Source organism: Humulus lupulus, chromosome 7 (genome assembly GCF_963169125.1).
Source record: "Humulus lupulus chromosome 7, drHumLupu1.1, whole genome shotgun sequence".
Lineage (NCBI taxonomy): Eukaryota > Viridiplantae > Streptophyta > Magnoliopsida > Rosales > Cannabaceae > Humulus > Humulus lupulus.
Window position 1 is genome coordinate 87,935,345 of NC_084799.1, and position 27,536 is coordinate 87,962,880.

At 37.7% G+C, this 27,536-nt stretch overlaps 1 protein-coding gene across 3 annotated transcripts; it reads left to right on the forward strand.

Annotated features, from left to right (window-relative positions):
• Positions 1-23,423: 23,423 nt before the first annotated feature.
• On the forward strand, positions 23,424-26,316 carry LOC133788428 (single-stranded DNA-binding protein, mitochondrial). Of its 3 annotated transcripts, none has more exons than XR_009873215.1 (7): positions 23,424-23,583; positions 23,945-24,132; positions 24,447-24,655; positions 24,764-24,864; positions 25,434-25,493; positions 25,596-25,664; positions 25,978-26,316. XR_009873215.1 is itself a non-coding variant. In XM_062225907.1 (6 exons), exons 1-6 carry the CDS (start codon positions 23,511-23,513, stop codon positions 25,610-25,612), a joined length of 648 nt encoding a protein of 215 aa, XP_062081891.1. In that variant the 5' UTR covers positions 23,424-23,510; the 3' UTR covers positions 25,613-25,870. The 3 variants fall into 3 exon arrangements, 1 of the variants encoding a protein (XP_062081891.1); XR_009873216.1 differs by lacking the exon at positions 25,978-26,316 and adding an exon at positions 25,789-25,870; XM_062225907.1 differs by lacking the exon at positions 25,978-26,316 and having other exon boundaries at positions 25,596-25,870.
• The last annotated feature ends 1,220 nt before the right edge of the window (positions 26,317-27,536 follow it).

Here is a 27,536-nt window from a genome sequence, read left to right on the forward strand (position 1 = left end):
CAGCGCTAGGGGATCAGCTTGTGCTGCCGTATCCCAAGTAGAGGTCGATGAAAACTGGGGAGGAGGTGGTGGCGGACCTCTTTTCTCCTGAGCAGTCGCGGCTAGAGCTGTCTTCCCCTTAGTCGGGGATTTGGAGGTTGTCCTTGTTGCAGGTGGCACCTTCTTAGCTATAAACCGGGGTTTCTTTACTAGCGGCCCCGAGCTAGACTTTCCCTCCTAGAAAATCGCGCGGATGTCAAGAACCCTTGTTGTTCCATCTCCTTGCCTGAAAAAAGAGTGAGAGAGTACGTTAGTATGCGTATAAAGTCATCTGTTTACATAAGAAAGTATATGCGATATAACAAAAAATCCTACCCTCCGAGCTAGAGGAAGAGTCTATTGCAATGACCTCCAGCCTTAGAACCGCTACGGGAGATGGAGATCCTAAGTCTACAATTTCTTGGATTAGGGGAGGTTCAGGCTCAGGTTCTATCTCGGGGCTAGACTCCTCTACATATTGCCTAAGTCCAAGGGCAAGGATACCCTGGCACAGGGAGTCCCACGACCTAAGATTGGTTCCATACTCTTCAAAGAAGACCAACTTAAAGGATATGGTGTTTTCTACAACTACGGTCCCCCTAGGATGGCCCGTGTCGTGACATAACACTAAGTGATCTACGCACTAAAGAAGGGTTATGTTACGGTCGGGGTCATTAGGGTGGCGATGTACGAGTTGGTTTGGGTTAAACCTAACTAGCCTAAGGTCGGCGACAGCCCTATCTAGGTCCCTAAAAGGATATGGGTTACCTTGGCAAGAAGGGCTGGCTGCTGCCCTCGATGAAGCTCGCTCTACATCAGGGCCCCGAGCAGCCTCGGGAGCTCGCCTCTTCCGCACGAGGGGCACCTCGTCTTCTTCTTCCTCTTCGCCCTCGTCGGCTTCAGCACCCCCTTTGGGGATAGGCTCTAGCTTGCGGATAATCGAGAAGTTAGCCCGAGTTCTTCTCAAGGCTAGAGTCTGGCCTTCGGTAATAAGCTTACATGCCAACATTCAGACACGAGCTGGCAATAATCCTTCTCGCTAGGCGAGAGCCTCGAGAGAGTATCGTATTGACCCCCGAGGGTCACAGATTTGGCTGTCCTCGCAAAAATGGCTACACGAAGATATTACTCAGTTAATATACACGCAAGAAGACTCTAGATACGACGAAAATAATTACATGAGCTAAGAAAGGAAAGAAGACTTACGATGATGGTTGAAGTACCGGTGTTCGCAGTTGCGAAACCCATTCGACATAAAGAATTGATCTTTATAGTCGTTGGGATGGCTGGGTAGCTCGATGACTGGGGGACAGTTTGGGAATCAGGTCACCTCGCCCCCGTTGATCCGGGCTGGCCTTGAGGCAAAAGAAGTAGAGAATGTCCGTAGGAGTGGGGACCTCTCACTCGTGCTTCAGGAAGAGGTACTTCAACCCCGCTAGCAGTCGGTACGAATTCGGGGGGAGCTGAAATGATGCCAACTTCACGAAATTAAGGAAGTCGGTGAAGTATTGATCAAGGGGGGAGGAAGGCCCTTGTCTTTAGGTGCTCATCACTCTAGGCCGCGAAGTAATCCTGGAGTGGAACACAGCTCTGCTCCCCTTCAAAAGGAGGTCAGGCAATGATGATGCCAATCCCGACCTCAATGTTGTATGACAACATTATCTTGCTGACCCTTCCTTGGGTCGTGATCTTGGAGGATATTCTCTCTGCCTCGAAAAATGCATCAGGTCCGACCATGACCTCCTTCTCCACCGCGGGACCGAATTGAGGAATAAGGGACTCTGAAGCGACCTCATTTCCCTTGTTGGCTTGTTGGGACAATGAGCCAGCTGCACTCTTCTTGGGAGCATTCTTCTTGTGCGCCATCAGATCGCCTGGCGAACAAGAGCGATGGAACACTTAGTAGGCGATCTAGAATTTTTATAAAAATAAGAAAACACGAATGAAGGTTGAGGTTTTTAACACATGAGTTGAGGTAATCTCAGCTCGCGATGTGATGCCATGCGCTACCTACACTACGCGCCTAGGTTTCCCAACAGACCCCTGATGTTTAGGGATCCATGTGTCAGAAAATCAGGCCACTACCCTCCTTGGGGAGTGTTTTAGAGCAAAACCACCCAAGAAGCATAACCCCTAAGCAACCTAGTTTCTAACCCTAAAAACTTTTCATCTTCTATATCCTGACTGGGTATTTCCTAAAATCCCCCGTAAATTGCCCAGAAATTACCCAGTTTTATGAACATCACAATTCTAGGGAGATTTTAAGGCCTACTCAATAAACTTAAGTCGAAGCCTATGTGCCAAAAACATTTGGGGAATAATCTAATATGGACTACGGAGAAGTGCAGATAGGCATGGTATATATATATATATATAAGAGGAAGAAAACCCAAAAACCAGTAAAAGAAAAATTTCAGCAAAACCAAAAGACTTACAATATGTTCTTCAGTTAAGAGAAGTAAACTTTGCAGGGGAGAATTCCTGGAAGACTCCTGAGCGATTGGGTTTCTGAGGTTTTTTGCAACTGATGGTCTTTGGAGGAAGAAAGGTTTGGAAATGCAGAAGAGAGAAAATGTAGAAGGATTTCGAGTGAAAGGTGGTGGATCCTGGAAATTGCCAACCTTATTTATATGTAAAAGGCATAAAACGACGTGGACTATCCGATCAAACTAATGTAAGATCCGAGGATAGTGTTTCAAAAGAAGAAACAGCGACAAAAAGTTGGCCAAGCCATTAATGCAATCCTCGAAACCCGAATAGACGCCAATCACGGCGTACCGCGTGTCCAGTACTCAAGTAATGGACAAACATGGATAATAGCGACAGATGTTTAAAAGTCCCCGCCATGTAGTCAAAAAATGACATCATAGAACATGGGCAGGGACTTGGGGGAAAATGTACGTCTTGAAATTTAGCACGAGTCTTTTAGACGGCTCCCGAGCTGTCTAGCCAAGAACTATAATAGATGATCCACAAGTTTACCTTTCCTCTGTAAAGACAGTGTGATTCCCCAGGTAAATAGCACGAGATGATGAGTACAAAGCAATAAACACGAGCTAGGAACTCTTATGAAGCATGGCATCCGAGACACGAGGTGATGCTACGCTCAGCTCAGGGTACGCTAATGATCTGCCATGTCCATGGATCTTTACAAACCTGGATACATTATGTAAACATGTGTGATCAGACATCACATGTTCGTTTATCCTTGAATTCCCGGACACGTAATATAATCGTGCATGATCAGACATCACATGTCCGATTATGCCAGATGATCCATGATCGATTTTACCTAATGATTAGACCATACCTTAATATAAAGTGTAATATTCATCATTAGTGCGAGACAGGTCACATAAGGAATTGGTATTCACGTGATGACCCTAAGCCTACCCAGGGATTGTTTTTCTATAAATACCAAGACCTTGGATAGGGGGAGGGGGTTGGATTTTTCCTGTAATGTAAATACTTTGTCAAAATATAGAAAGATATACAGTAATAATACAGACTCATGGACTAGGGGATTATAACCTCCGAACCATGTAAAAAGGAACGAGTGTTCTTGATATTTCGTTTCTAGCACTTTTAAGTATCATTTTCTTATTACGGTTTACCATTAAGCACTGATCTATCCCAGCTATTTACGTAATTCACTGTTGGCGAAAAATCGCGTCAACAATAATTCTAATATTTTAATATATTAAAAGATTTAAAATTAAGTTGTTAGTCTATTCTTAAATTTGAATTTGAATCTTTGTAGAAAATATACAATTATTTAAATCCCAACTAACAAAAATATCTTATTTTTTAAAAAAATTAATTTTAAATACAAAAACAAATCTGATATTTTTGGTTTTGATTAGAAATAATTATTTCCACAAATTTTATTTTTCTTTAAAATTAAAAAAAAAATTGTTGGGCTAGCGCGCGGCTGCTCTTGCGGTGCGTGCGAGCGTGCACTAGTGCGCATTTTTCAAAAAAAAAATTGAGCAATTTTTCAAACCAAAACCATTTTTTAATTAATTTTTAACATTTTTTACACAAAATAAAGCATATATAAAATTAATAGCATAGAAAACACAACAAAAAAACCTGAAAATTTGCTAAAATTTACATAAAATTAATATGTTTCATAAAAACATGAAAACCATCCAATTATTCAAACATATCAAATAATCCAATTTTAAACATGTCCATGCATGAAAATAAAGATTACCAAAGGCTCTGAGGCCAGTTGTTGGGACTTATACAGGACCTTTTTTTATTTTCATGTATATCTAATATTAAACAAATTAATATGAGATAGCCTAGAACATGTTTCTAAAATTGAATTCAAAGATAAACAAAGATAAGAATACTTACAGTATACGCAGCAAAATGAAAGAGTCTTTCCTTCAGTTTTTCTAACTCTTGTATCCTTTCTGTCGCGGAGTATTATCAAGAAACTGAATCGTTCTTCTAATTTCTTCACAGTCTTCCAATGTATCCTTAGAATCACCTAGACTAGAGTGGGCAATTCTCAACACATGAGATAGATATAGAGAGAAGAATAGAAAATAGTTAAGAGGTTTAGAAAAGGACTTGTGTTTAGAGAGAATCTAAAACTATCAGAAAACCAATGATTAAACTTCTCTGTCGTCTCAGAAATCTTAACTGATGACTTCTCTCTAAGCACTCATTTTATAGACTCAATTAGGTCATTTAATTTAATTAAAAATCAATAAAATAATATCCAATTTGAAGCCCTAGGTCGAAATTATCATGGGCTTTAGGCCCGTGAAATTTCCCATTTGATTATAAGCTCATTGGACTTAAAATCAAGGTATGCATTTTTTTTCTATTGATTTAATTAATTAAATAATTATTTAAATCCTTTATCAAATTAATTATTTATAATTTTAACCTTGATTAAAACTTATTTATTAATTTAGATACCAAATTATCTTAATTAATAATTCTACCCTTATTTATCTTTTCTTCTCAAAATTACATAACTCTGTGAAACTATCCAAAATTGACCTGGTCAACTTTGATAATTCTAATTAATAATTAAATCAATTAATTGAGACTATCTAGATGATTTTATCCAAGGTACAATGGGGACCATGGGCCTATGAAATCAAGCTCCAATAAGTTATCATAAATCTAACAAATAAATTTACTAACTTATTAATCCCTCGTGACTCCACTATAGACTTGGAATTGTTCTCTTGAATTCATAGAACTCTCTATAACAAATATAGATACGCTATTAATTATCCATTGTTACAACCATAATTGTCACTCAAACCTCTATAGATAGTCTACAATGAGATAGGACTAAAATATTGTTTTACCCCTCATTATATTTTATCCTTAAAACACTTAGTTCCTTGTAAATGATATTTCAATAAACTAATTGAATTACTGAAATGAGATCTCTATCATTTAACACCTTGAACCAAACTAAAAGGAAACCAACGTTTCACTTCTTCATCAGAAGCTATAGATGTTCATATCTATGATTAACACTCCTACTCAATTATACTACTGAGTTCCCAAGATGTAAGTATGGGCTAGTCCATAGGGTAAGCTAGTAACGAACAAGTCAAAGAACTCAAATAATACAATCAGTTAGAATACTAACCACTCAGAATTGAGATTGAATTGACCTATGGTCAACTATATGATATGACTAGAATAGATAATAACGGTATGTTTACTTATCTTATCAACTATCAATATCAGTCCAGTCTGACGTAACAAATACATCTGGTCTTATCTACTTTGCTAATGTTCTGGAAAGAACATAACACCATAATGTGTGAGTAGATCATATCGTAGATTGGCAAGTCAATATAAATCTTGTGCACTGACTAATCTTAGGACTAAATTATTTTGAACATATAATCATATTTATATTCCACTGTGATTATGTCACTATAAATAAGATTAATTATATGCTCGGGATTTAATAGAAGTTTATATTAAACAAATAATCATGAAAATAAAACATGTAAGCAAAGTGATTGACCAACTCAAAAAATGATTTCTATTCTTTTATTGATAATAAAATGAGATTACAAAGAATTTGGGTTTTAATTAGGGCATAAAACCCCAACACTGATATCATAGGTATACTGGGTCCATGCACAGTGCCAACGAATACAAAGGGGTCCTCACCCTCGAGCTCAAAGGTTACCATCTTCTTCTTGCAATCTATCGTTGCCCCATACTTTTCTAGCCAATCCATACCCATAATTATATCAAAATCTGTCATCACCAATTCCACCAAATCAACTGATAATTCCCTGCCATCCACTAAAACTGGTAGTGATCTAACCCATCTCTTGGAAACCACTAACTCCCCAGTAGGCAACATAGTACCAAACCCCACAGGATAAAAGTCACCTAGTCTACACAATCCATCTATAATCCTACTAGAAACATAAGAGTGTGTAGCACATGAATCAATCAAAATAGTATAGAAGGTTCCAGCACTAGAAAGCTGACTTGTAACTACCGAGGGACTAGCCTCGGCCTCTGCCAAGGTCAAGGTGAACACCTGAGTTGACCTTAGGCTATCCATCTTCTTCGACTCTTCCTTTCTGGCCTCGGGTAGTTTTTCTTCAAATGCCCCACACTACTACAAACAAAGCAAGCCTTCGTCTGACATTCCCCAATATGGCGCCTCTTGCACCTAGAACACTTTGGGAATGCTCTCCAGGTCTCACCGCCACTCTGGCGGCCCATCTATATGCCCCGTGGCCTCCTATATGGCCCTGAAGCTAAAATTGTATCCAGAGTCTTAGTTCCTCTTCTAATCACTGGGGCCTCCGCCCCAGCCAAAACCTGTAAATGGAGGTCCCGGCCTCCCAAAATCCCCTCTGGCTGCATTGTCACGCTAGATCTTATTCTCTACGCTCTCAACTGTAAGCGCCTTCTCCACAGCCTGTGCATAGGTAGCCAATCCTAGCACAGAGGTAATACAAACATCCTGGTCTATCATAGGTTGTAGCCCCTGAAGAAACCTCTCTCTCCTGGTCCCATCAGTGGGCATCAGATCCCCGGCAAACTTTGCCAATCTGTCGAACTTCAGGGCATAATCTATTACTGTCATGTTACCCTGAAGTAACTTATTGAATTCTTTAGCCTTCGCAGCTTTAACTGCGTCGTTGTAGTATTTCTCATTGAACAGGGTTTTGAACTCTTCCCATTCCATGTTGGTTACTGCTCTGGTCTCGGATACCACCTCCCACCATATTCGAGCATCCTCCTAAAACATATAAGTGGCGCAGGCCACTCTCTCGTTACCACCCACCCTCATAAAATATAGGATGGTGGTTATCATGATCTTCCACTGCTCAGCCTTCGGTGGATCTGAGCCACCCTCAAAGACTGGAGGATGTTGCTTCCTGAACCTCTCATACAGGGGTTCCCACCTATCTCCCCCTGCCTGGGGCTGCACTACTACTGGTACCTCTAGCTGTATCACTACCGGCACCCCGGGCTGTGGATTCCCTGCTGGAACTTGTTGCTGTCTCAAGAGGCGTATCTCTTCATCCTGCCTCTCTAACCTGGCTTGCATGTCAGCAAGCACCTGCTGCCAGTTTTCTGGAGCTGGTGGTGGGGCCTGGCTCTGGTCATTCCCTTCACTGGCCTGTAACTCTTGGCCAGCCAACCTCTTCAATGTTCAAGGATTCATACTATTACTCAATCCACCCTACTGTAATCAAATTGGTCGTTAGGTAAGTAATAACTATACCTCTTGTCGCCTACCGGTCCAAGATCAAACAGATAAACAACAAGTTCAGTGCTAATAAGCATGCCATCACTCAACATATTCATTCATGGTGCTAATAAGCACTTCCTGATATCTATCAACAAATAACAATGCACATATACATATCCAAGCATTTACGCAAGTATAACATTGCTAATAAGCATGTTCTTTTAATCCCTGCCAGTGTTAACAGTGCTAATAAGCATTTGTTTGCCTAAATACAAATAACAACGCTAATAAGTGGTTCCCTTGCATTCACAAGCAGTAACGACGCTAATAAGCACGTTCTTTATCATTCATGCAGCAATCAAGGGCTAGGCCCTATCAGGTTATCTCATGCTCCATAAACATGCACGCATATAAGGCATCCATATCATGTTTAAGCATTTAAACACATAACCACATAATAATTACCAAACCCTGAGTCGAGCTTGTCTTTAGTGGCGAGTGTACATGCCCAACCAATCTTCAAGAACCCTTAAACCTTGGCATCTCTGATACCAAGTTGTAACGTCCTCCTAATCCAGGACCATTACCCTGTGTACTTTAAATTGTGTCAGACTTGCTAATCAAGTCATTTGGCTTAAAACGTGTAACTATGGTTAATGTCAAGGGTTAGGGTTAAAAAAAATTGGTCAAAAAAACTGTTGACTTTTATTTAAAAATTTTCATACATTCATGGGATCCCAAAATATTACAACCAAATTCTTAAAGAGCATAGGTATATCAAAAATTACATCCAGTCGACCTAAGCGACAAAAACAGGGCTACAACCCTATTTCCTCTGACATATCCTCAGTTGTGGTGGTCGAGCAGCCGCATATGTACACGCCTCCACCGAAGCTTTCTAACTCATGGATGGTCAATCTTTCCCTTCTCCTTACCTGCACCACAAAGCACCTGTGAGCCAAAGCACCCATGAGCCAAGGCTCAGCAAGAAAACCCTACATGTGCATAAACAGAACAATACAGATTCCCAGATACTTATTTAGCATGTCCAGCAATAATAACCTACACATACAGTCATTCAGTTAGAAACAAACGGTCATTGGACCAATTTGGGGTCGTTGCCCTTAACAGTTGACCGTAGAGCCAACCCCGGGGCCTATGCCCTAGCTATGTGACCATAGAGTGACCTGGGGCCCTCGCCCTTAGCTCTAAGTGACTAGCCATAGAGCTAGCCCAACACCTTTGGTTTTCCAACGACCATAGGATCGGCCAACGTAATAGTACGTTGCCGATTTAAGCCTAAGCCTTTCGACCAGCGTGCATCGCACTTTTGCCGTCCTTGACTAATAAGTTAAGCCTTGATCCAGGTATTCAAACTTCAAACAGAAACATATATGAATAGGCATATCCCAACAAAAAGAGTATGCATGCATGTTAATCACATAACACCATCGAGTAACCGTATTCACAATACTAATTATAACTATTTAACGGGGCCTCAGGCCCTAACCACCGAATCCATACAACAAACATGAAACACTTAAGCAGGTATAGAATATTCAAGTAGGATCAATCATCATGTGAAAGAATATCTTAACCGTAAACTTCTTAGAGGCCCAATCCCTAATCATAATTATTAATAATATTCGGGCCAAGCCCTGATCACATATAACACGTATTGGGTGCGATTTTCTTACCTCAAGTCCGAGTATAGCGTAATATAAGGACAACCCTTGAGCACGATCCCAGTTCTGAGCCCCTAGCGATGACCTAGTCACAACCATAATATAGGATTCCATCAATAACGAGCAATTAAAGGCTTTCGAACTGAGACCTATCCTCCGGGGCCTTGAATTCCACAAAACCAGGTAGTGGAATCGATCCTTAGCCCCAAGAAAAAGGTTTCCGTCATTAAAAACTCCTAAAGGCCAAACCTGCCCAGGCGGGCTGCGACCAGACCCTGAGGGTCGTGGTGCACCCCCTCTTATCTCAGAGCCTCCCCCTCTGTCAAAGAGACGTGGGCTGCGACTTGTTCTTTAGGATCACGGCACGCCTCCCAGAAAGAGACCTCCCAGGGCCCTGGGTTCAGTTGAGTCGCGACCCCTCAAGAACAGAGCTGCGACTTGGCCCTGTGAACCTAGATTTTTTTCATTTTCCAACAGCCAAATTCAATCCAAACTAAACCAATTTCACCTCAAAACCAAAATTCAATTACCACAACAATTCTAACATCTTCCCAGCAGCAAAACCAAACAAAAATATAGTCATAAAACTCATCAAAACACCAATTTCATTTCTTGAGCTAAAAGGTTAAAAACACTTTAAAACATCCAAACCAACACATAATTTCAATGGAAAACATGATCTAGAGCTTACCTCAACTGGAAGTTAATCTCTCAAGTTGCAACAAAACTAATCCCCCAAGTTTAGACCTTCAATCTTCCAGCGTTAGCTAGAAATTCTCCTTTAATTCACAAGGAATTCCTTAGGAAAGTTGAGAGAAAAATAGTAAAAGGGAAAGAGAAATGAGAGAGTCAGTTTCTAAGAAGTGAGATGCTTGAGGTGTTTACGTGTTCTATTTTTGTTTCCTAAGGCTTAAGTAACTTAAGCTAATTTCGAGGCTCGGGGTACCAAAAACGTCCCTGAGGGAAAAATGGTCAAATTCCCAGTATTTCCTCCTAAACTCCCTAACTCCGAATATATCTCAAATTATTCATTTCCATTACCCGATATCCCAATTAAATGCCAAATACCTAAAATACCTCTTGACTAGCCCCGAGTCAAGTATTGGGTCCCGTTGTGACTTCCCCGCTAACTTGCTCCCAGAGATCGTCTCGTGCCGAGTAACTCAAATAAACCCACATAATAATGTGGTCCCACACATATATCACTTATATGCACATATATATACAATTATGCTCATAACTGGCCAAATTATCAAAATTTCCCTACTAATAAGAAACGGGCCCACATGGATATTTAATACCCCTAAACATGCACGACTAGTTATATTATTATATAACTCACATAATAACAATTAAATATATCAAATTAAAAACATAACTCCATATATTTCCATCCTGGCCCCCCAATCAAGGCCCTAAGCCTTATTAGGTAATTTTGGGACGTTACAGCGAGTTTAGCACTATTTAAAATACACAGTATAACAATCCCTGGGTAATAGGGCGTTACAACGGACCATAAGACCCAAGGAGACTATAAAAACAATAACAACAACAACAACAAGATGCCCTCCTCAAGGCCCCACAGCCCCAACATCTTCCCCTTCGGGCTCCTCCTGCTCAATTTCAGGGGTTGTAGGGATTTCTTCAGCAGCAGCTTCAAGCTACTCCTTTTCGCGAGCAACACACTTGGAAATTTATTTGTCGTGAAGATGGGCAGAGATGTATTCAAAATTGGCCTCCTTATTGTTCTTTCAGAAAAAGGAAGAAGCAATTGAAGGTCGCACTCTTTAACTTGTTAAGTTCGAGAATACGACTCATTTTCGCACTGAAGCTCTTCCTTGAGACATTTCTTCTCCACCGAACTCTTCTCTCTGAGCTACCTCATCTCCTCTACTGACTTGAGCTATTGTTCCTCGAGTTCTTTGACACAAACATCGAGAATGCCCCTCTTCTCCTCAAGTTCCTCCAAGTGGCGCTTAAGCTTTGCCCCCGACTCCTCGAGCACCTTGATTACTTTGCCCTTATTATTAATCTCAGTGTTCTTGCTGTCGAGATCCTTCTGCAAGTCCCAAGCAGCTTGGAACTGGAGAGTGTGGCAGTCTTTGAAGTGTTTTCACGGTGTCTCACAATTTCTTCAATGCCACTTAAGATTAACTGCCTCAGTGTGGGTGTTGGTGACAGTTATAACACCCTTGGATACAAAGCAAGATGAGACTAACCTCATAAAAGAAGTAAACGGACAGAAGACTTGGAAGAAAAATTGAGAAACATATAAAGAGAAACTTACCAAGAGGATCTCGGACAGTGCCCGTCCAAGACTGAAGTTGACCAACGAGTTTCGAAGCTTGAAGACAGCATCAACACTCGTCGGGTGTTGAACAAGGGTCTGGAGCCGGGGTGGAGATGGAGTGAGCAGTTCCCTTCAACTTTTCCTTTACTCTCTCCTTCTGTCAGCAAGTGAATCCATTTTGCAAGCAGGGGAAGGAGTGGCCAGGTGACTGATGGAGACTCTCGAGCAGAGGAAGGAGTGGCCTGCTCGAGAGCAGCAGCTGGAGGAGTGGTTGCTGGTTAGCTGGGTGATGCCTTCGAGGAAGCAGGGGGAGATCTGTGAACAGGAGGATTACTCATCTGCTGATTTACTGTTGGCTCTTTGCTCAAACTGGCCCTTAGAGCCACCTTTCTTTTACTAACCCCTTTGGTTGAGGCTGAAGGGGAAGCATAGAGATTAAACATCTCTGAATCAAACATGGCTTTAGTCAAAAAATGCAAGTGTATTAGATTACAAAAGTATATAAATGAGCAATACACTTATGCAAAATATTAATATGATATAAAAGATTTTTTAGAACAGCCTATGACTACAGCGTACACACACAACATAAATGAATAACTATAATACGTGGAATCCTCTCCTCGTCATCAAAGGACATGGGCTCATCTTCGACTTCCAGCACCTTCTTGCATTTTCTATTTTCAATAGGAGGTGTTGGGGCTCGAGGGCGAGGAGCATCACCTTGCTCCCTTATGTTGATCCCTGTTGGTCTCCTTCTCTATGGAACAGGGACCGCCTGAGGCTGGTTGGAATGCTCTGGTACCTCGCTAACTGCTTTCTCAGTAGTTCCCCCACCAGCAACGCCTTCTTCATTAGCGTGGTTGGTATCAAGCATACCCACTCTCCTCAGGTTCTCGTCGGTTATGAGCAGTCTACAATTCCTTGCTTCAAAGGGAAGCCCGTCTAAGACCATTGCTCGCCTGGCCGTGTTCACAGTAGGAATGGGTCTATCCCATGGCCCTAAAGTGCAACAAAAAGAATGAGGCCAAGGAAAGAAGAACGAGAGAAATAACCTAGCAGACTAAATAATTAACTGCTTGTTGAAATTGTCTGCGACCAAAGAAGTTGTCAGAAAATACTCCTTATTATAACTGCCCACATTGCTCCTAAACATGGGCTAAGTCAGGAACTCCTTGGTCTTGTCCCGGTGATAGAAGTAGAAGAATCCAGTACCCTTGTAGCTTGGGTTTGACTTTAAGTCAAATAAGTAATGGACCTCATGAGGAGTAGAAGTGACCCATCCTTGATCGTGATAAAGGATAAACAATGCTGAAAGCATTAAGTATCTGTTTGGTGTTATTCAGAAATGAGCGACGTTGAAGTAATTTGTGACGCTCCTAGAATAAGGATGGAGGGAGAGAGTGGTGCATGCCTGAATATTATACCTTGACCAGGCACCATACGCAACCAGGACTGTGCGCCCACTGGTCGAGTCGAGGAAGAAATAAATCTACCCCCCCTAAGTCCATATCTTTTGGGGTACTCCCCAAGTACCCATCTCGAGAGGGTGTTGACCGGAGCCACATACCACTAAACATGCCTCCTCGAGCAGGCTTTTCTTTTCACAACAAGAATTATGACATTAGTTATCTACTCGTCGTCAAATCCAATCTCATCAAAAGGCACATCTTGAGGTCATGTCTACGGTTGCCCTTGTGGTTGTTGTTGTTGCTCAGGCTATTCTCTTTCTAGTTGTTTTGGTTGTTTTTGTTGTATGGGTTGCTCATCGTTTTGCCCATTGGTCGCGTACCTTGCAACCTGGGGATCCACAGCCAATCTTTGTCTAGTAGTTTGCTTGATCCTAGCCATATCTAGAGAACAAAAAGCAGCAGTTATGATCTCTTCAACAAACGAAGACATGCTCGTTGACCTCCCGCTGGTCGAAATTCCGATTGGGAGTGGATCGAAATAATCAGGATGTACAATAAAAGTCTAATTATTTGGAAGAAATTTCCTTATTCCTTGTTCTAATTCCTCAATCATCCAGCAATATTCTTGATTGAGAACAAAATGAAAATCATAATGAGAGTGCTCACCATATTCATCATATGGTTCTGGAATATCACGATTAAGGTCAATATCTGGTCGACTATGTTCCACTTCATCGACCAGTGTTTGTAGCAAGTCCGGGTCAATAGAATAATCATTCCCCCAGTGATCGCATGCATACATCTGGTGAAAAGTAAATGGGAGGTGAGTTATTTGACCAACCTATGTGTGTGCCTAACTAAGTGTGAGCCGTTCGAGAAACACAATTCTATGCTAGAGCAGAAACTAGAATGGATCTAAAAGGCAGTAAAAAAGTTTTTTTCTCAAAAACTTTTTGTAACGCCCTCCTAATCCACGATTGTTACACTGCGTATTTTAAATTGTGTTAGACTTGCTAATCAAGTCATTTGGATATAAACGTGTAACTAAGGTTAACGTCAAGGGATAGGGTTAAAAAATTTGGTCAAAGGATCTGGTGACTTTTATTTAAAAATTTCATACATGCATGGGATCCCCAAAATATTACACACAAGTGTTTAAGAGGGTGTATATACATAAAAAGTTAAGGCTACAACCCTAGTTCCTAAGCGGAAAAATTAAGGCTACAACCCTGGTTCCTCTAAGATAATCCTTGAACGTGGTGGACGAGCAGCCGCATATGTACACACCGCCACCGAAGCTCTCCAACTCATGGCTGGAAAGCTTTCCTTTTCCCTTACCTGCACCACATAGCACCCGTGAGCCAAGGCTCAGCAAGAAAACTTAAACATGTGCATAAACAGAAAATACAAATTCACATATACTTATCTAGCATGTCCAGTAGTAATAACCTACTCATACAATCATACAATTGCAAATAAATGTTCATTGGACCACTCTGGGGCCGCTGCCCTGAGTAGTTGACCATAGAGTCAACCCTGGGGCCCTATGCCCTAGCTATGTGACTATAGAGTCACCTGGGGCCCTCGTCCTTAGCTCTAGGTAACTAGCCATAGAGCTAGCCAAACACTTTTGTTTTCCATCGACCATTGGGTCAACCAACGTAATAATACGTTGCTGATTTGGGCCTAAGCCTTTTGACCAGCGCGCAGCGCACAATTGCCGTCCTTGACTAATAAGTCAAGCCCTGAACCAGGTATTCAGATATAGATACAAAAACAGATAGAGATAGGCATACTTCAACAATACAGGCATGCATACATATTAATCATAATATATCATCAAGAAATCGCAAACATAGTAATAACCATGCTCCTTAACGGGGCCTAGCCCTAGCTACACAAACCATGCGATAAATTATGTAACACTTACTTAGGTACAAACTATTCAAGTATGTTTAATCAACAAATGAAATGATAACTCAAACATGATCATTCTCAGGGACCCAAGCCTGGTTCATAACTATTATTAACAGTCGGGCCAAGCCCTAATCACATATATCATGTATTGGGTGCAATTTTCTTACCTCAGGTCTGAGTATAGCGTAAAATAAGAACGACCCTCGAGCACGATCCTGGTTCTAAGCCGCCTAGAAATAACCTAGTCACAACCATAATATAAGATTTCATCAATAATGAGCAAATAAAGGCTTTCAGACCGAGTCCTAGCCTCCGGGACCTCGAATTCTACTAAATCGGGTAGTAGAATCGATCTCGAGCCCTTAGGGTTGAGTTCCCACACTCAAAAACCCTCCCGAGGCTCAAAACCACTTAAGTGTCGCGGCCCTAGGAACCTGCACCGTGGCCCGCCCAAGTCAGAGGCCTGAACCTCCCTTCTCACTGAACACACGCCATGATGCAGCCTAACAAGTGTCGTGGCGCGCCTTCACGTCAAACACCCTCCTTGGCCCCTGGGTTCAAGAGGGTTGTAGCCTGCCCCCACGAACCCAGAATTTATCTAGTTTTTCTTCAGCCAACTCAATCAAAACCATCCCAATTCAATTCTAAAACCACAATTTAATCCCCATAACAGATGCAACACATCCCCAGCAACTAAATCGAACATAAAATCTGATTGAAAACCCATCAAAACTCATAAACCCAACTTTTGAGCTACAAGCTCAAAAACACTCAAAGCTCAAGAAAAACTTGTTAGAACATTAACTTAAACAGGGATTAAAGCTCTACCTCTGTTGTAAGTGATGCTCTCCTAGTCGCAACCAGTCGCGAATCCTAACCCGAGCCTTCAATTCCCAAGTCTTCAGCCAAGAATCTCCTTAATTCCTCAAGAACCTCACTCACAATTGAGAGAGAGAGAAAGGGGGTCGATTGGGTGAGCTGCTTCAAGTTTTTTTTGTGTTTTCTTAAGGCTTAAGTTTACTTGAACGTCCCCGAGGGAAAAATGGTCAAAATCCCCAATATTCCCTCCTAATCTCACTAATTCCAAATATATACTCGATTATTCATTCCCATTACCCGATACCATACTAAATATCTAAAATACCCCTTAACTCGCCCCGAGTCGGGTATTGGGTCCCGTTATGACTTTCCCGCTAACTTGCTCCCTAGGATTGTCTCGTGCCAAGTAACCCAAATAAACCCACATAATAATGTCGTCTCTCACATATATGCACATATATACAATTATGCCCATAACGGGCCAAATCACGAATATTTCCATTATAATAAGAAACAAACCCACATACATATTTAATATTCCTAAACATGCATAACTAGTTATATTATCATATAACTCACATAATCACATAATCATACGCAAATATATCATATAAACATATAATTCCATATATTGCCATCATGACCCCCTAATCAAGGCCCTAAGTCTTATTAGGTAATTTGGAACGTTACACTTTTCTCACCAAACTTTTTCAGAAAAGTAAACAATACTTCTTTGAGTTTTCAAAAAATCTTCTCGAAGCCAACAACACGATTAAGGGTAACCTGAGACCTAAAATCATTTTCCTCCTCCCCAAACAGACATTTTCCAAGAAAATCAACGATTTTTGCAAAAAACAGTCAAGTTCTCACATAAAAATCAAGAACACACAAATATGAAATCTTAAAAAAAATGCATGGAAACTATGCGACAAGTAACAAAAAGTCATGCAGAAACAAAAAATGAAGTTAGAAACTCACTGTGATGAAGATTTGGTTGGAAGACTTGAAGAAAAATGGGATTTTTGGAAAAGGAAATAAAGAGCAAGGTCACGGGTTTGAGAGGATTTCAGAGAAAAAGAAAACTTGGAAAGTTTGAAATTATAAAGAGTGAAAGGTTATGGGAAGACCTATTTATATGCAACGACTCGGGTGCAAGCAAATGACATCATCTTGGAAAATATATCATGAGTTTCTGGGGTGATGTGATGTCATGCGCATGGGATGGTGAAAAGGTGCCTTGTTTTCGCTGAAAATGTGCAATGATGGCAAAGTAAGAAAGCGTGTCAGAGGTCTAGGAAACTTAAAAGCCATCAATTGCATATTCAAGGAGGCATAATTATTGCCTATAAGAGAAAAGCTATGAGCTGTAAAGTAATATGCAGAAGGTGAACAGATACTTACCCGGCCGAAGATTGGAAGTTTACCCAGTGCTGGTCACCCTAGGATAAACTTGGGGTGCAAATGTTTAACCCAATTTTGACTTGATGATGTGGCATCTAAGAAAGAGACACACGACATTACACTACATTAAATTCAAGGAGCTAGTTGTGAAGGAGTAGCTACTCGAGAGGGCTACATCATAATATAAAAGCTTATTTAGCAAAGCTCAAGTATCCTGATCGATAATTGATCAACATAGTACCATCCCATGAAGCTGCTTAGGATGCAAGACTTGCTCGATGAGCAAGTCACTTTTACCCAAAGATCCGGATTTAATGAGAAACTAACAAACATCCCAAGATATTTATGTAATTGATATTTAAATTGTATTATTCTCGTGTTATTTGAAATTCTAACTGACTGTACTGATCCCACACCTACACGTGTAGGGCCTAGATTCGTTTTTAAGGGCCCATAGTGTTGAGGTTTTATGCCCTAATTAAAACTCAATTTCTTTGTAATCTCATTTTATTATCAATAAAAGAATAGAAATCATTTTTTGACTTTGTCAATCACTTTGCTCACATGTTTTATTTTCGTGATTATTTGTTTAATATAAACTTCTATTAAATCTCAAGCATATAGCTAATCATATTTATAGTGACGTAATCATAGTGGAATATAAATATGATATATGTTCAAAAATAAGTTAGTTATAAGATTAGTCAGTACATAGGATTTACACTGACTTGCCAATCTACGATATGATCTACTTACACCTTGTAGTGTTATGTTCTTTCCAGAACATTAGCAAAGTAGATAAGATCGGATGTATTTGTTACATCGGACTGAACTGATATTGACAGTAGACAGGATAAGTAAACATATTGTTATTATCTATTCTAGTCATATAATATAGTTGACCATAGTTCAATTCAATCTCAATTCTGAGTGGTTAGTATTCTAACTGATTGTATTATTTGAGTTCTTTGACTTGTTCGTTACCAGCTTACCCTACGGACTATCTCATACTTACATCTTGGGAACTCGGTAGTATAATTGAATGGGAGTGTTAATCATAGATATGAACATCTATAGCTTATGATGAAAAAGTCAAATGATGGTTTCCTTTTAGTTTGGTTCGAGGTGCTAAATGATAGAGTTCTCAATTCAGTCAATAATATTAGTTTACTGAAACATCATTTACAAGGAACTAAGTGTTTTAAGGATAAAATACAGTGAGGGGTAAAACAGTATTTTAGTCCCATCTCATTGTAGACCGTTTATAGAGGATTGAACGATAATTATGGTTGTAACAATGGATAACTAATAACGTATTTATATTACTTATAGAGCATTCTATGAATTCAAGAGTGCAGTTCTGAGTCTTTAGTGAAGTCACGAGGAATTAATAAGTTAGTAAATTTATTTGTTAAATTTATGATAACTTATTGGAGCTTGATTTCATAGGCCCATGGTCCCAACAGTACCTTGGATGAAATTATCTAGATTGTCTCAATTAATTGATTTAATCATCAAATAGAATTATTAAAGTTGACCAGGTCAATTTTGTATAATTTCATAGATTTATGCAATTTAGATAAGAAAAAATATTTTAGGGAAGATTTATTAATGAAGGTTCAAATTACAAATAATTAATTTGATAAAGGATTTAAATAATTATTTAATTAATTAATCGATAGAAAATAATACGGGTCTTGATTTTAAGTCCAACGGACTTATAATTAAATGAGAAATTTCACGGGCCTAAAGCCCATGATAATTTCGACCTATGGCTGGTATTACCTATTATTTTATTAATTTTTTTAAATAAATAAGTGACCTAATTGAACCTTTAAAATGAATGCTAAGTGAGAGTTGAAAACAGATGACCAGAAGATCTAGTTTTGATGCTTTAGGGTTTTAGACTCTCTCTAAAACAAAAGTCTTTTTCTAAGCCTCAATATTCTCTTATCTTCTTCTCTCTGTATCTATCTAATGTGTTGAGAATTGCACACTCTAGTCTAGGTGATTCAAAGGATATTGTGGAAGGATGTGAAGAAATTTGAAGATCGATTCAGTTTCTTGGTGATACCCTGCGACAGAAATGGTACAAGGGTTAGAGAAATTGAAGGGAGGACTAATTCATTCCACTGCATATAATGTAAGTGTTTTTACTATTATCTCTGTTTAATTCAATTATAGAAACATGTTCTAGGTTTTCTTTTATTGATTTGTTCAATATATGATTAACATGAAAATAAATAAGATTATGTATAAGTATTCCCAACACATAGCCCACTGAGACTCTCTATAAATAGGGAATTCATTCAATATTTAACCCTAAGTGAAAATTACAGGAGAAAAGGATAAAGATATCTTTTGTACGCACTTTCAATATAAAACCCTTCAAATTGTATTATTTTCTCATCTGAAGAAACTCAGTTGAACCTTGTTTCGTCTTGTTCATGAGTTTGAGACATCTTTGATTAATAAAAGTGCAAGTGGACGTAGGTCATTACCAACTCTTGGGGCTGAACCACTATAAAATTCTTTGTGTCGTTTGCGTTATTTCAGTTCGTTTAATTCTTATTTCATCGTATAAATTGACCCAGTGTCGTTGACCGAAACGCAGAAAATAATATATAATGGGTCGTGGAAAACTGAAACTGGAATTAATCCCTGATGAGAAATCATGCAAAACAATAGTTATCAAAAGAAAAAAAGGGACCATGAAGAAAGCTTATGAATTGTCAGTCCTTTGTGATGTTGACATTTGCCTTCTCGTTTCGGATATGGAATCGGGTAGGGTCCAAACCCAAACAAGGCGTGAGTCGTGGTCATCGTCGAAAAATCAGAAGGATCATTCTCATCCCCAAGACGACACTACGATACTCGAAAACTATCCACTAGGGAGCGACAATGTTTTGAGGATCATCCAAAAGTACCAGAAAGCCCTTACACAAAAGGCTTCAAACAAGAGCTACGACCTGGGTGGTCTCCTGGCTAAGCACAACAAAAAGGTCCAAACTAAGATCTCCCACTGCAAGAATAAGTATTACGCCTTCAAGAACCTGGCGTCGACCTTCCTCAAAGGCTTATCCACCAATGACCTTGCTAAGCTCTATGGTCACCTCGGTGTAAAGATCAAAACTGTCAAGAAGATTATACAGGAAGAAAAAGGAAAAATTACCACTCAATGCCATGAAAAACGAGAATGTATTTTGTAATTATCAACCGTAATAATAGCTCTTCCCGCCAATAGTGAAGAACCCTCCTCGTGATGAGTTCAATTCGAGTGCTTTTTCATTGAGTAATAATTCCAACTCTATGATGTTTAAGTTACGAGGTGGTGATAATAACCAGAGTTGTAATACTACTACTAGTAGCAACAATAATCATGAGGATCAGTTAAAGAAAGACTACTTCATCAACAATATCAGTACTACTATTTATACTAATAATAATAACATGCACAATGGTTATGGCACTACTGGATTTGGACCTGGTCGAGTTTACCATCATCATCTTTAGGATTATCCAACGGCTGGAATTTTTCTGGATAATAATTACTTGATGATGTTGAATAATATAGGTACCAAAAATATGACATTGGAGGCATCCACCTCTAATAGTGACAACATACAATACCAACGATAACTAGCATTTTGCGTGGCTCAGGCTATAATGATCTGACGGTGGGGATGTCTCAGCAGGAGAAGTATATGATGATGTTGATGAGTAGTGGTGATGGTAGTAGTAGTGGTACATATTCGTCTCTAGACCATCACTACTATTATCCAAACCCAACTCTGGTGCAACAACCAATAATGTTGTACATGCAATTCACAATGAATAGTAATATGAATGTGGATCCTAGGCTTGATGATTGATGGTAACTATTTACTCGTAATATGGGAAACTGATTACCCTTAAGATAATAACATGATATGTAGATGGTTACCCATAATATAGGTAACTGGTTACCTCTAAGATGGTAACATGTTACCCTGCCGAGAGCATCCACATTTAAAAAAATAACTCAGATGTGAAAACGTGATAAAAAATAATTAATTAAGTAACTGGTTACCTTACCCAGACTTGGAAAAAAACGTACAATCTAAAAAAAAGAAAAATATGTTTATAATAAATAAAAAAACTAATAAACACAATTCATAATACAAAAAAAAAAAATGCCAAACAACCACGACAAAATTTAATATAAAGATAGTTATATGATATTAATATAAACAAAATCAATTAAGCTAAAAAAATAATAATCAAATTATAAAAATACCCTTCAAATTTAATAAAACTTGATTAAAAATAAAATTATGGCATAAACCAACTTTTATATGAAAATATAGGAAACTAAATCCATAAAATTGAAAATTCTTAAAAAAAAAAGTCCTAAAATAAGTTTTTTTTTTTTTAAAAAAAAGGCATATTTTTTTTAAACTTGATTTAAAAAATCATATAAAATATAATTTCCACATAAATTTCCCAATATATGAAATATGTGATTTTTTGTAAAACTTTGATAAATATGACTTTTTTTCCCTTAAATTTTTGTATGACATAATTTATTTGTTTACATTTTTATGGAATTTCCCCCCATATTTTTGTAGTTTTATTAAAATATACCATATGCTTAATATAAAACTTCAATATTGATTTTTTAATTACTCTTAAGAATATTTTTATTACTATATTTATTTAATTATATTTAGGTTAATAATATATATAATTAGTCACATACATAAATCCATATAATTTTTTTCATCATATACATATACATATATTATTGTTATTATTCTTTTTATATGTATATTAATATACATATAAGATTATAAAACAGTGCACATTTATATATATATATGGATATATTATTATCGTTATTGTATTGCTTTTATATATACATTCAAATATGAGGTAATAAGATTGACTTTCATTAATGGTGGTGGTGATGATGATGATGATATCTGGGTTACGTTCATTATACATATGTATGTTTTGGATTATTGTTGGACATATATATATGCTATTTAATTTTATTTTAATTAATATCCAGTTGCCACTATAAAAATAATTTTAGATTTTTTAGTAATGTGGCGGTAATCGGCTACCACTATCAATTTTAACTGTCATGGCAAGTACTTGAGTGAATTGTAACTGGTTACTGATAGATTTGGAAGAAAAAAAACAAATTAGAATATAACCAATAAAGAAGAAGAAGAAGAAGGTATCCGGTTACCCTTATTAAAATAACTGGTTGATAACTAGTTACTAAGCCAAACCTAGAAAAAAAAACTTAAAATATAAAAATTTATTCTAAGAGGTAGAAGAATAAGAAGGTGTTAGCTGGTTACCTCTATCAAATTAATAATTAATTGCTATCTGGTTACTTAGCCAAATCTTAAAAAAAAAAAAACTATATCTGAAAAGAAAAATCAGATATGAAAATAATCGAAGAAGGTAACTGGTTACTTTGGTAGTTTTATAAAGAAAACCAGATTTGAAAAATAAAATCCAATTTAAAATCAACCATAAAGAATGAGATTAAATAATGTAAATGTAACAGGTTACAGTTAAGTCCACAAAACACTCAGATTTGAAAACAAAACAAAATCGTGATAGTAACTGGTTACTTAGACAGATTTGAAAAAAAAAAACTAGATCTGAAAAAGAAAACAAGTTCTGAAAAAAAAAAAAAAACATATATGAAACAACAAAGAAGACACTGAAGAACATAAAGAAGAAAAAGAAGAAGATCGCGAAAACGAAGAAGAAAGTGAAGAAGAAGAAGAAAAAGAACGCAAAGAAGAAGACAAATCAGAGATGACATTGGTAGTGATCGGAGGTACGTCATCTATTGGTGGGTGTGAGAGAACTCCCATTGTTGTGAGAAAAAATAGTTCGCTACCATTGTTGTGAGAGAAAATGGAGAATGTGAGTGAAAGATACGTGAGAGATAAAGAAAAAGAGGATAGTAAGAGAGAATATGTATATTTTTATTTATGGTATTTTGTTCCTAACATCACGTGAGATTCTCATATTTTAAACTATTTTTTTTTTATTTTTCTAGAATTACCCGTAATTTATTTTTTCTTCTTAGGCTTTCATTTCAGTCCACTACCCTCGTACAAAGCGCTAACCCTTAACAGGCCCAGTTGAAAACCCGGCTACCCAGATCCATTACCCAGATTCTCTAAAACCCTTCAAGTACCCCAGCCTAGGGCCTTCTCTCTCGCCATTCACATTCTGGGTGTCTGCTCAAAATGAGTGCTTTTGCCGGTAGACTCAGCAAGTACTTGAGAATCTCTGCTCCTACCACGCACGGATCCTCATTTGGTACTTTTTTTTTTCTTTCAAATATGTTTATGTCTAGTATCTACACTACAGGTTAGTTTCTTGATGTATTCTAGTTTGATTGTATGTATGAGTGTCTGGGTTTCTGTGCGCAAATATATTTTTGTTCTATATAGCATATAGGTAAACTTTCCTTTTTTTCGGTGTGTATACCTAAATGATCTTGTTGCATGGTTTAGTAGTGTGTATGATTCAGAGGTGAGTACTTGCTGTATAGAGTTAAACAATATAAATATCATGTTTTGTAGTATTTATCAGATGATATGTGTTTAGTGTGTGAATTCGTTGGTAATGCTGGCCTTGGTTTTTTGATGACTCATCGGTTATATTGACTTGATTTTAGCGGTGGGTGCTCAAAGAAGCTCGAAGTTGTGGCTTTCTACCGAGTCATCTGACCAAAATGAGGGTGGGAAGAAGAATGATGTGGTTGACGAGTACCACGACGACTTACTCGGTGACAAAACAGAAGCTGCACTGCAGCCTCAGGGAGTGAATCCCGGTAAAGGTTGGCTTTATCGTGGTGTGCATAAGGTATTTGATACAAGTTTTCAATGAAGATTTATGAAAGTATGATATTCAGTTTTATGTTTTTGTAGTTGAATCTTGAGTGGATCCATATGATTTAACAAAAAACGCTATTTAATTGTTGTAGAATCCATTGAATGATTGATACATTTCAATTTTATTTTTCCTTTTTCTAAAGTCTAAGGTTGTTGGTAGTGTTCCTGGTCAAATTTGTTTGGCGAGAAATAAACTTTAGAATTTTTGTTATTTAAGAACCATTTTTTCACTTAGGTATTGTTTTGGCTTGTTCTTTCTGTAATTTAATTATGACACTGATACAGGCTATAATTTGTGGAAAAGTTGGGCAAGCTCCTGTGCAGAAGATATTGAGGAATGGCCGGAACATAACCATCTTTACAGTTGGGACGGGAGGCATGTTTGATCAAAGAACAAGTCTGGAAAAGGGCTTGCCAAGGCCTGCGCAATGGCACCGAATTGCGGTGCACAATGATGCTCTCGGAACTTATGCTGTTCAGAAGATTGTTAAGAAGTAATATTCATTTCTCAAGTATATTAAACTTTCAGCGAAGAAAATCTAAAGTACGTTAAAACTTTTGTGTATTTATTGTTATTTCTAACATTTAAAGGTTAAATGCAGCTCGCCAGTGTATGTTGAGGGCGACATTGAAACAAGAGTTTACAATGACAGCATCAATGGTGAAGTCAAATACATTGCGGAGATATGTGTGCGTCAAGATGGTATGTCAATTAGACAGAATATTGTTATTCTCTTATATGCTTCTTCTATTAATTATTTGTCATATATAGATGTATGCATGTTTGCAAATTAAGAAAAAAATAGAACAATACCATTTCAATTGGTCATGATTAGTTGTGCTAAAACAATATAGTTTATCTGCTCTAACTTGTCTCACTTGGATGAGATGAGAAATATTGTTGTTTGAGGTTTAAGTTATAAGCCTGATTCTTTTTCCCTTCATCTCCTATTTTTTATTTTAACTTTCTGGGGTTGGGGGGAGGGGTTTTGAAAGAGGATAGCTTATTGATGTTCCTAGAAATTCTAATTCAGGAGATGTATGTACACATGCATTTTGATTCTGTACTCTAGAACTTTGAAAATGTCTACTTTCCTTGAAAAACACAACAACCTTCTCCTCCTACGAACTCATAGTTGAGAAGAAACAAAAAAGGAAGAGGAAGAAATTTAAGGTTTATATATGGAAAGAAAGCCAATTACCTGTATATCAGTCTTGAAATGCACTTCTTACACGGTAAACGTCTTCACACTACTGCTATTCAACTTTCAGGTAGGATTCGCCTCATAAAGACTGGAGAAAGTGTCAGCAATATTTCCTTGGACGATTTAAGTAAGATTATCTTTTGCAAAATAATGTAACGAGCTGTTAATATGCTACCATATCCTAATTTGACACGACATTTTGGTCTATGTGCTCATCTTTTAATGGCAGGAGAGGGATTGTTTTAGCTTAGAGCCAGATGGAGCAAAAGTGAAATCTTGGTCATGCCTCTTTATTTCTGTAAGAAGTTTATCTTGTACCTTAGTTCTTCAGCTGTAATTAAATGCAGACAGATGCTTAAGATTTTCAAATCTCTATAATTGTTATGCTCATGATCTTTTACACACATTTTCTCCTCTTCCAGCGAATGCCATCACCTGTACTAGCCTTACTTTCTTCTCCTTTTTATGGAGCTGGTTTATAAATTAATAACTAATTAGCATTTATTAGCTTCTTAAAGAAACAAAACTCAATACAATGCTGTAATTTGTACTAAACATCTCCCCAAAATCCCGACTTGAAAGATAATGGGATCTCTATTTGTATTTATCAGTTTCAACTGCAGTTTGGATCTACTCACTGGTATGTACACACTACACAACACCATGCATACAATGTTAGTTCCGGTTTCACATATTCAAGATTGACTATGCAACAAAACTCAGTGAAAAAACCCAAGTTAGTTATCTTTAGCCTGCATAATTATGGCGTGTTTTAGTGAGTTATTCTTACATATTTATTTTCTTTACCTTATATAATTATAATTTGATGTAGAAACCAGTACATGAAAAAGATATGTGTGTGTATATATTTTAATATTAATGAAGATTCAACTACACAAGTTGGTGTGTTATTATATCACCTTTTGTTTCCAATAAGAGGACTTTGCAAATGGACCCCTTTACTATTAAAGGCTTGTTTTCTTTTACTAGCTTTTCATTTGGAAATCAGCTGCATACTTTATTATTTTCTTATAGCATTGTTGGGTTACCTACTAGTACTAAAAAAAGGAGATCTGCATACATTATCGACTATACTAAACCTTGATGCTTTTGCATTGAAGAAGATTTATTAACTTGCCCTTATTTCACTTGGTGATCTTCTTAGAGCACTCCCAGTGGATCATTTATCTTTCTTTTTTTTTTTTAAAGAAACATTACTATCTACATTTTCTATTTTACATAATAATTTTTACAAAATATCATGAGTTTTTTTTCATTATATAAGTTTAATATTATAGTTTTTCATATTTTTTATTCATTTCAATATTTTTTATTAAATTGAAGAAAAGAGGAAAGTAGGAAAAAGAAACTAATTGTAGAAAATTTTAATTTTTTTGTATTTTAGAAAATGTGATTGAAGTTTTTAAAGGGAAATGTGTTTTAGAACATTACTGGGAGTTCTCGAAGCTCTGAGTTTACAAAACTCTCTCAAAGATGGAGGAGGGATGGCAAAAAATTTCGGTGGATTGGGGCGGGTCGGAGCGTCCCCTAATATGAATATAATCAGGGCAATAACGGAGCGGGACGAGATCTGTCCTGACCCGCTAGCAATTGAAGCTGGTTGGATCACAACTTAATTGTTGTTTTTTTTTTTTTTTGTAATAAAGAATTTAAAATAAAAACTAATTACTACCACTAATTAGGGAGATTCACGATCCAAATATATATATATATATATATATATAAAAGACAAAGTATATTCAGGAGAGATAGAGTGGAAAATTAATGTTTTGCTTTGAAGTATATTAATTTTTTTTTAATTTTAGTGTACAAGATCATTTATAAAATAATTTAGGTAGCTTATTTATGTCTAGTATGAGATTTTTTTGCCATTTACTTTTATATTGTAACATATTTTAAAACATTAGTCTTTCTTTTATTAAAGAAAAACAAAAACAAAAAAACCTTACCGGGTAGGGTCTGACCCGCTCCATCACATCCGAGACGGGTCTGACCTGACCCACATCAATTGCCTTAACGGGTTAGGTCGGGGTATAAACTTAGCGAGTCGGGGCGGATCTTTAGCGGGGCGGGGCGGGGCCGACCCGCCCCATTTACATCCCTAGGAGGAAAAATTATGATTATGGTTATGGTTAAATTTTGTAAAATA

Bases quoted from the DNA above. Each gene is read 5' to 3' on its own strand.
- LOC133788428 (XM_062225907.1), top strand. From the start codon at position 23,511: ATGAGTGCTTTTGCCGGTAGACTCAGCAAGTACTTGAGAATCTCTGCT. The intron at 24,133-24,446 runs GTATTTGATACA...ACACTGATACAG, and splicing joins TTTATCGTGGTGTGCATAAG to GCTATAATTTGTGGAAAAGT. The intron at 24,656-24,763 runs GTAATATTCATT...GGTTAAATGCAG, and splicing joins GTTCAGAAGATTGTTAAGAA to CTCGCCAGTGTATGTTGAGG.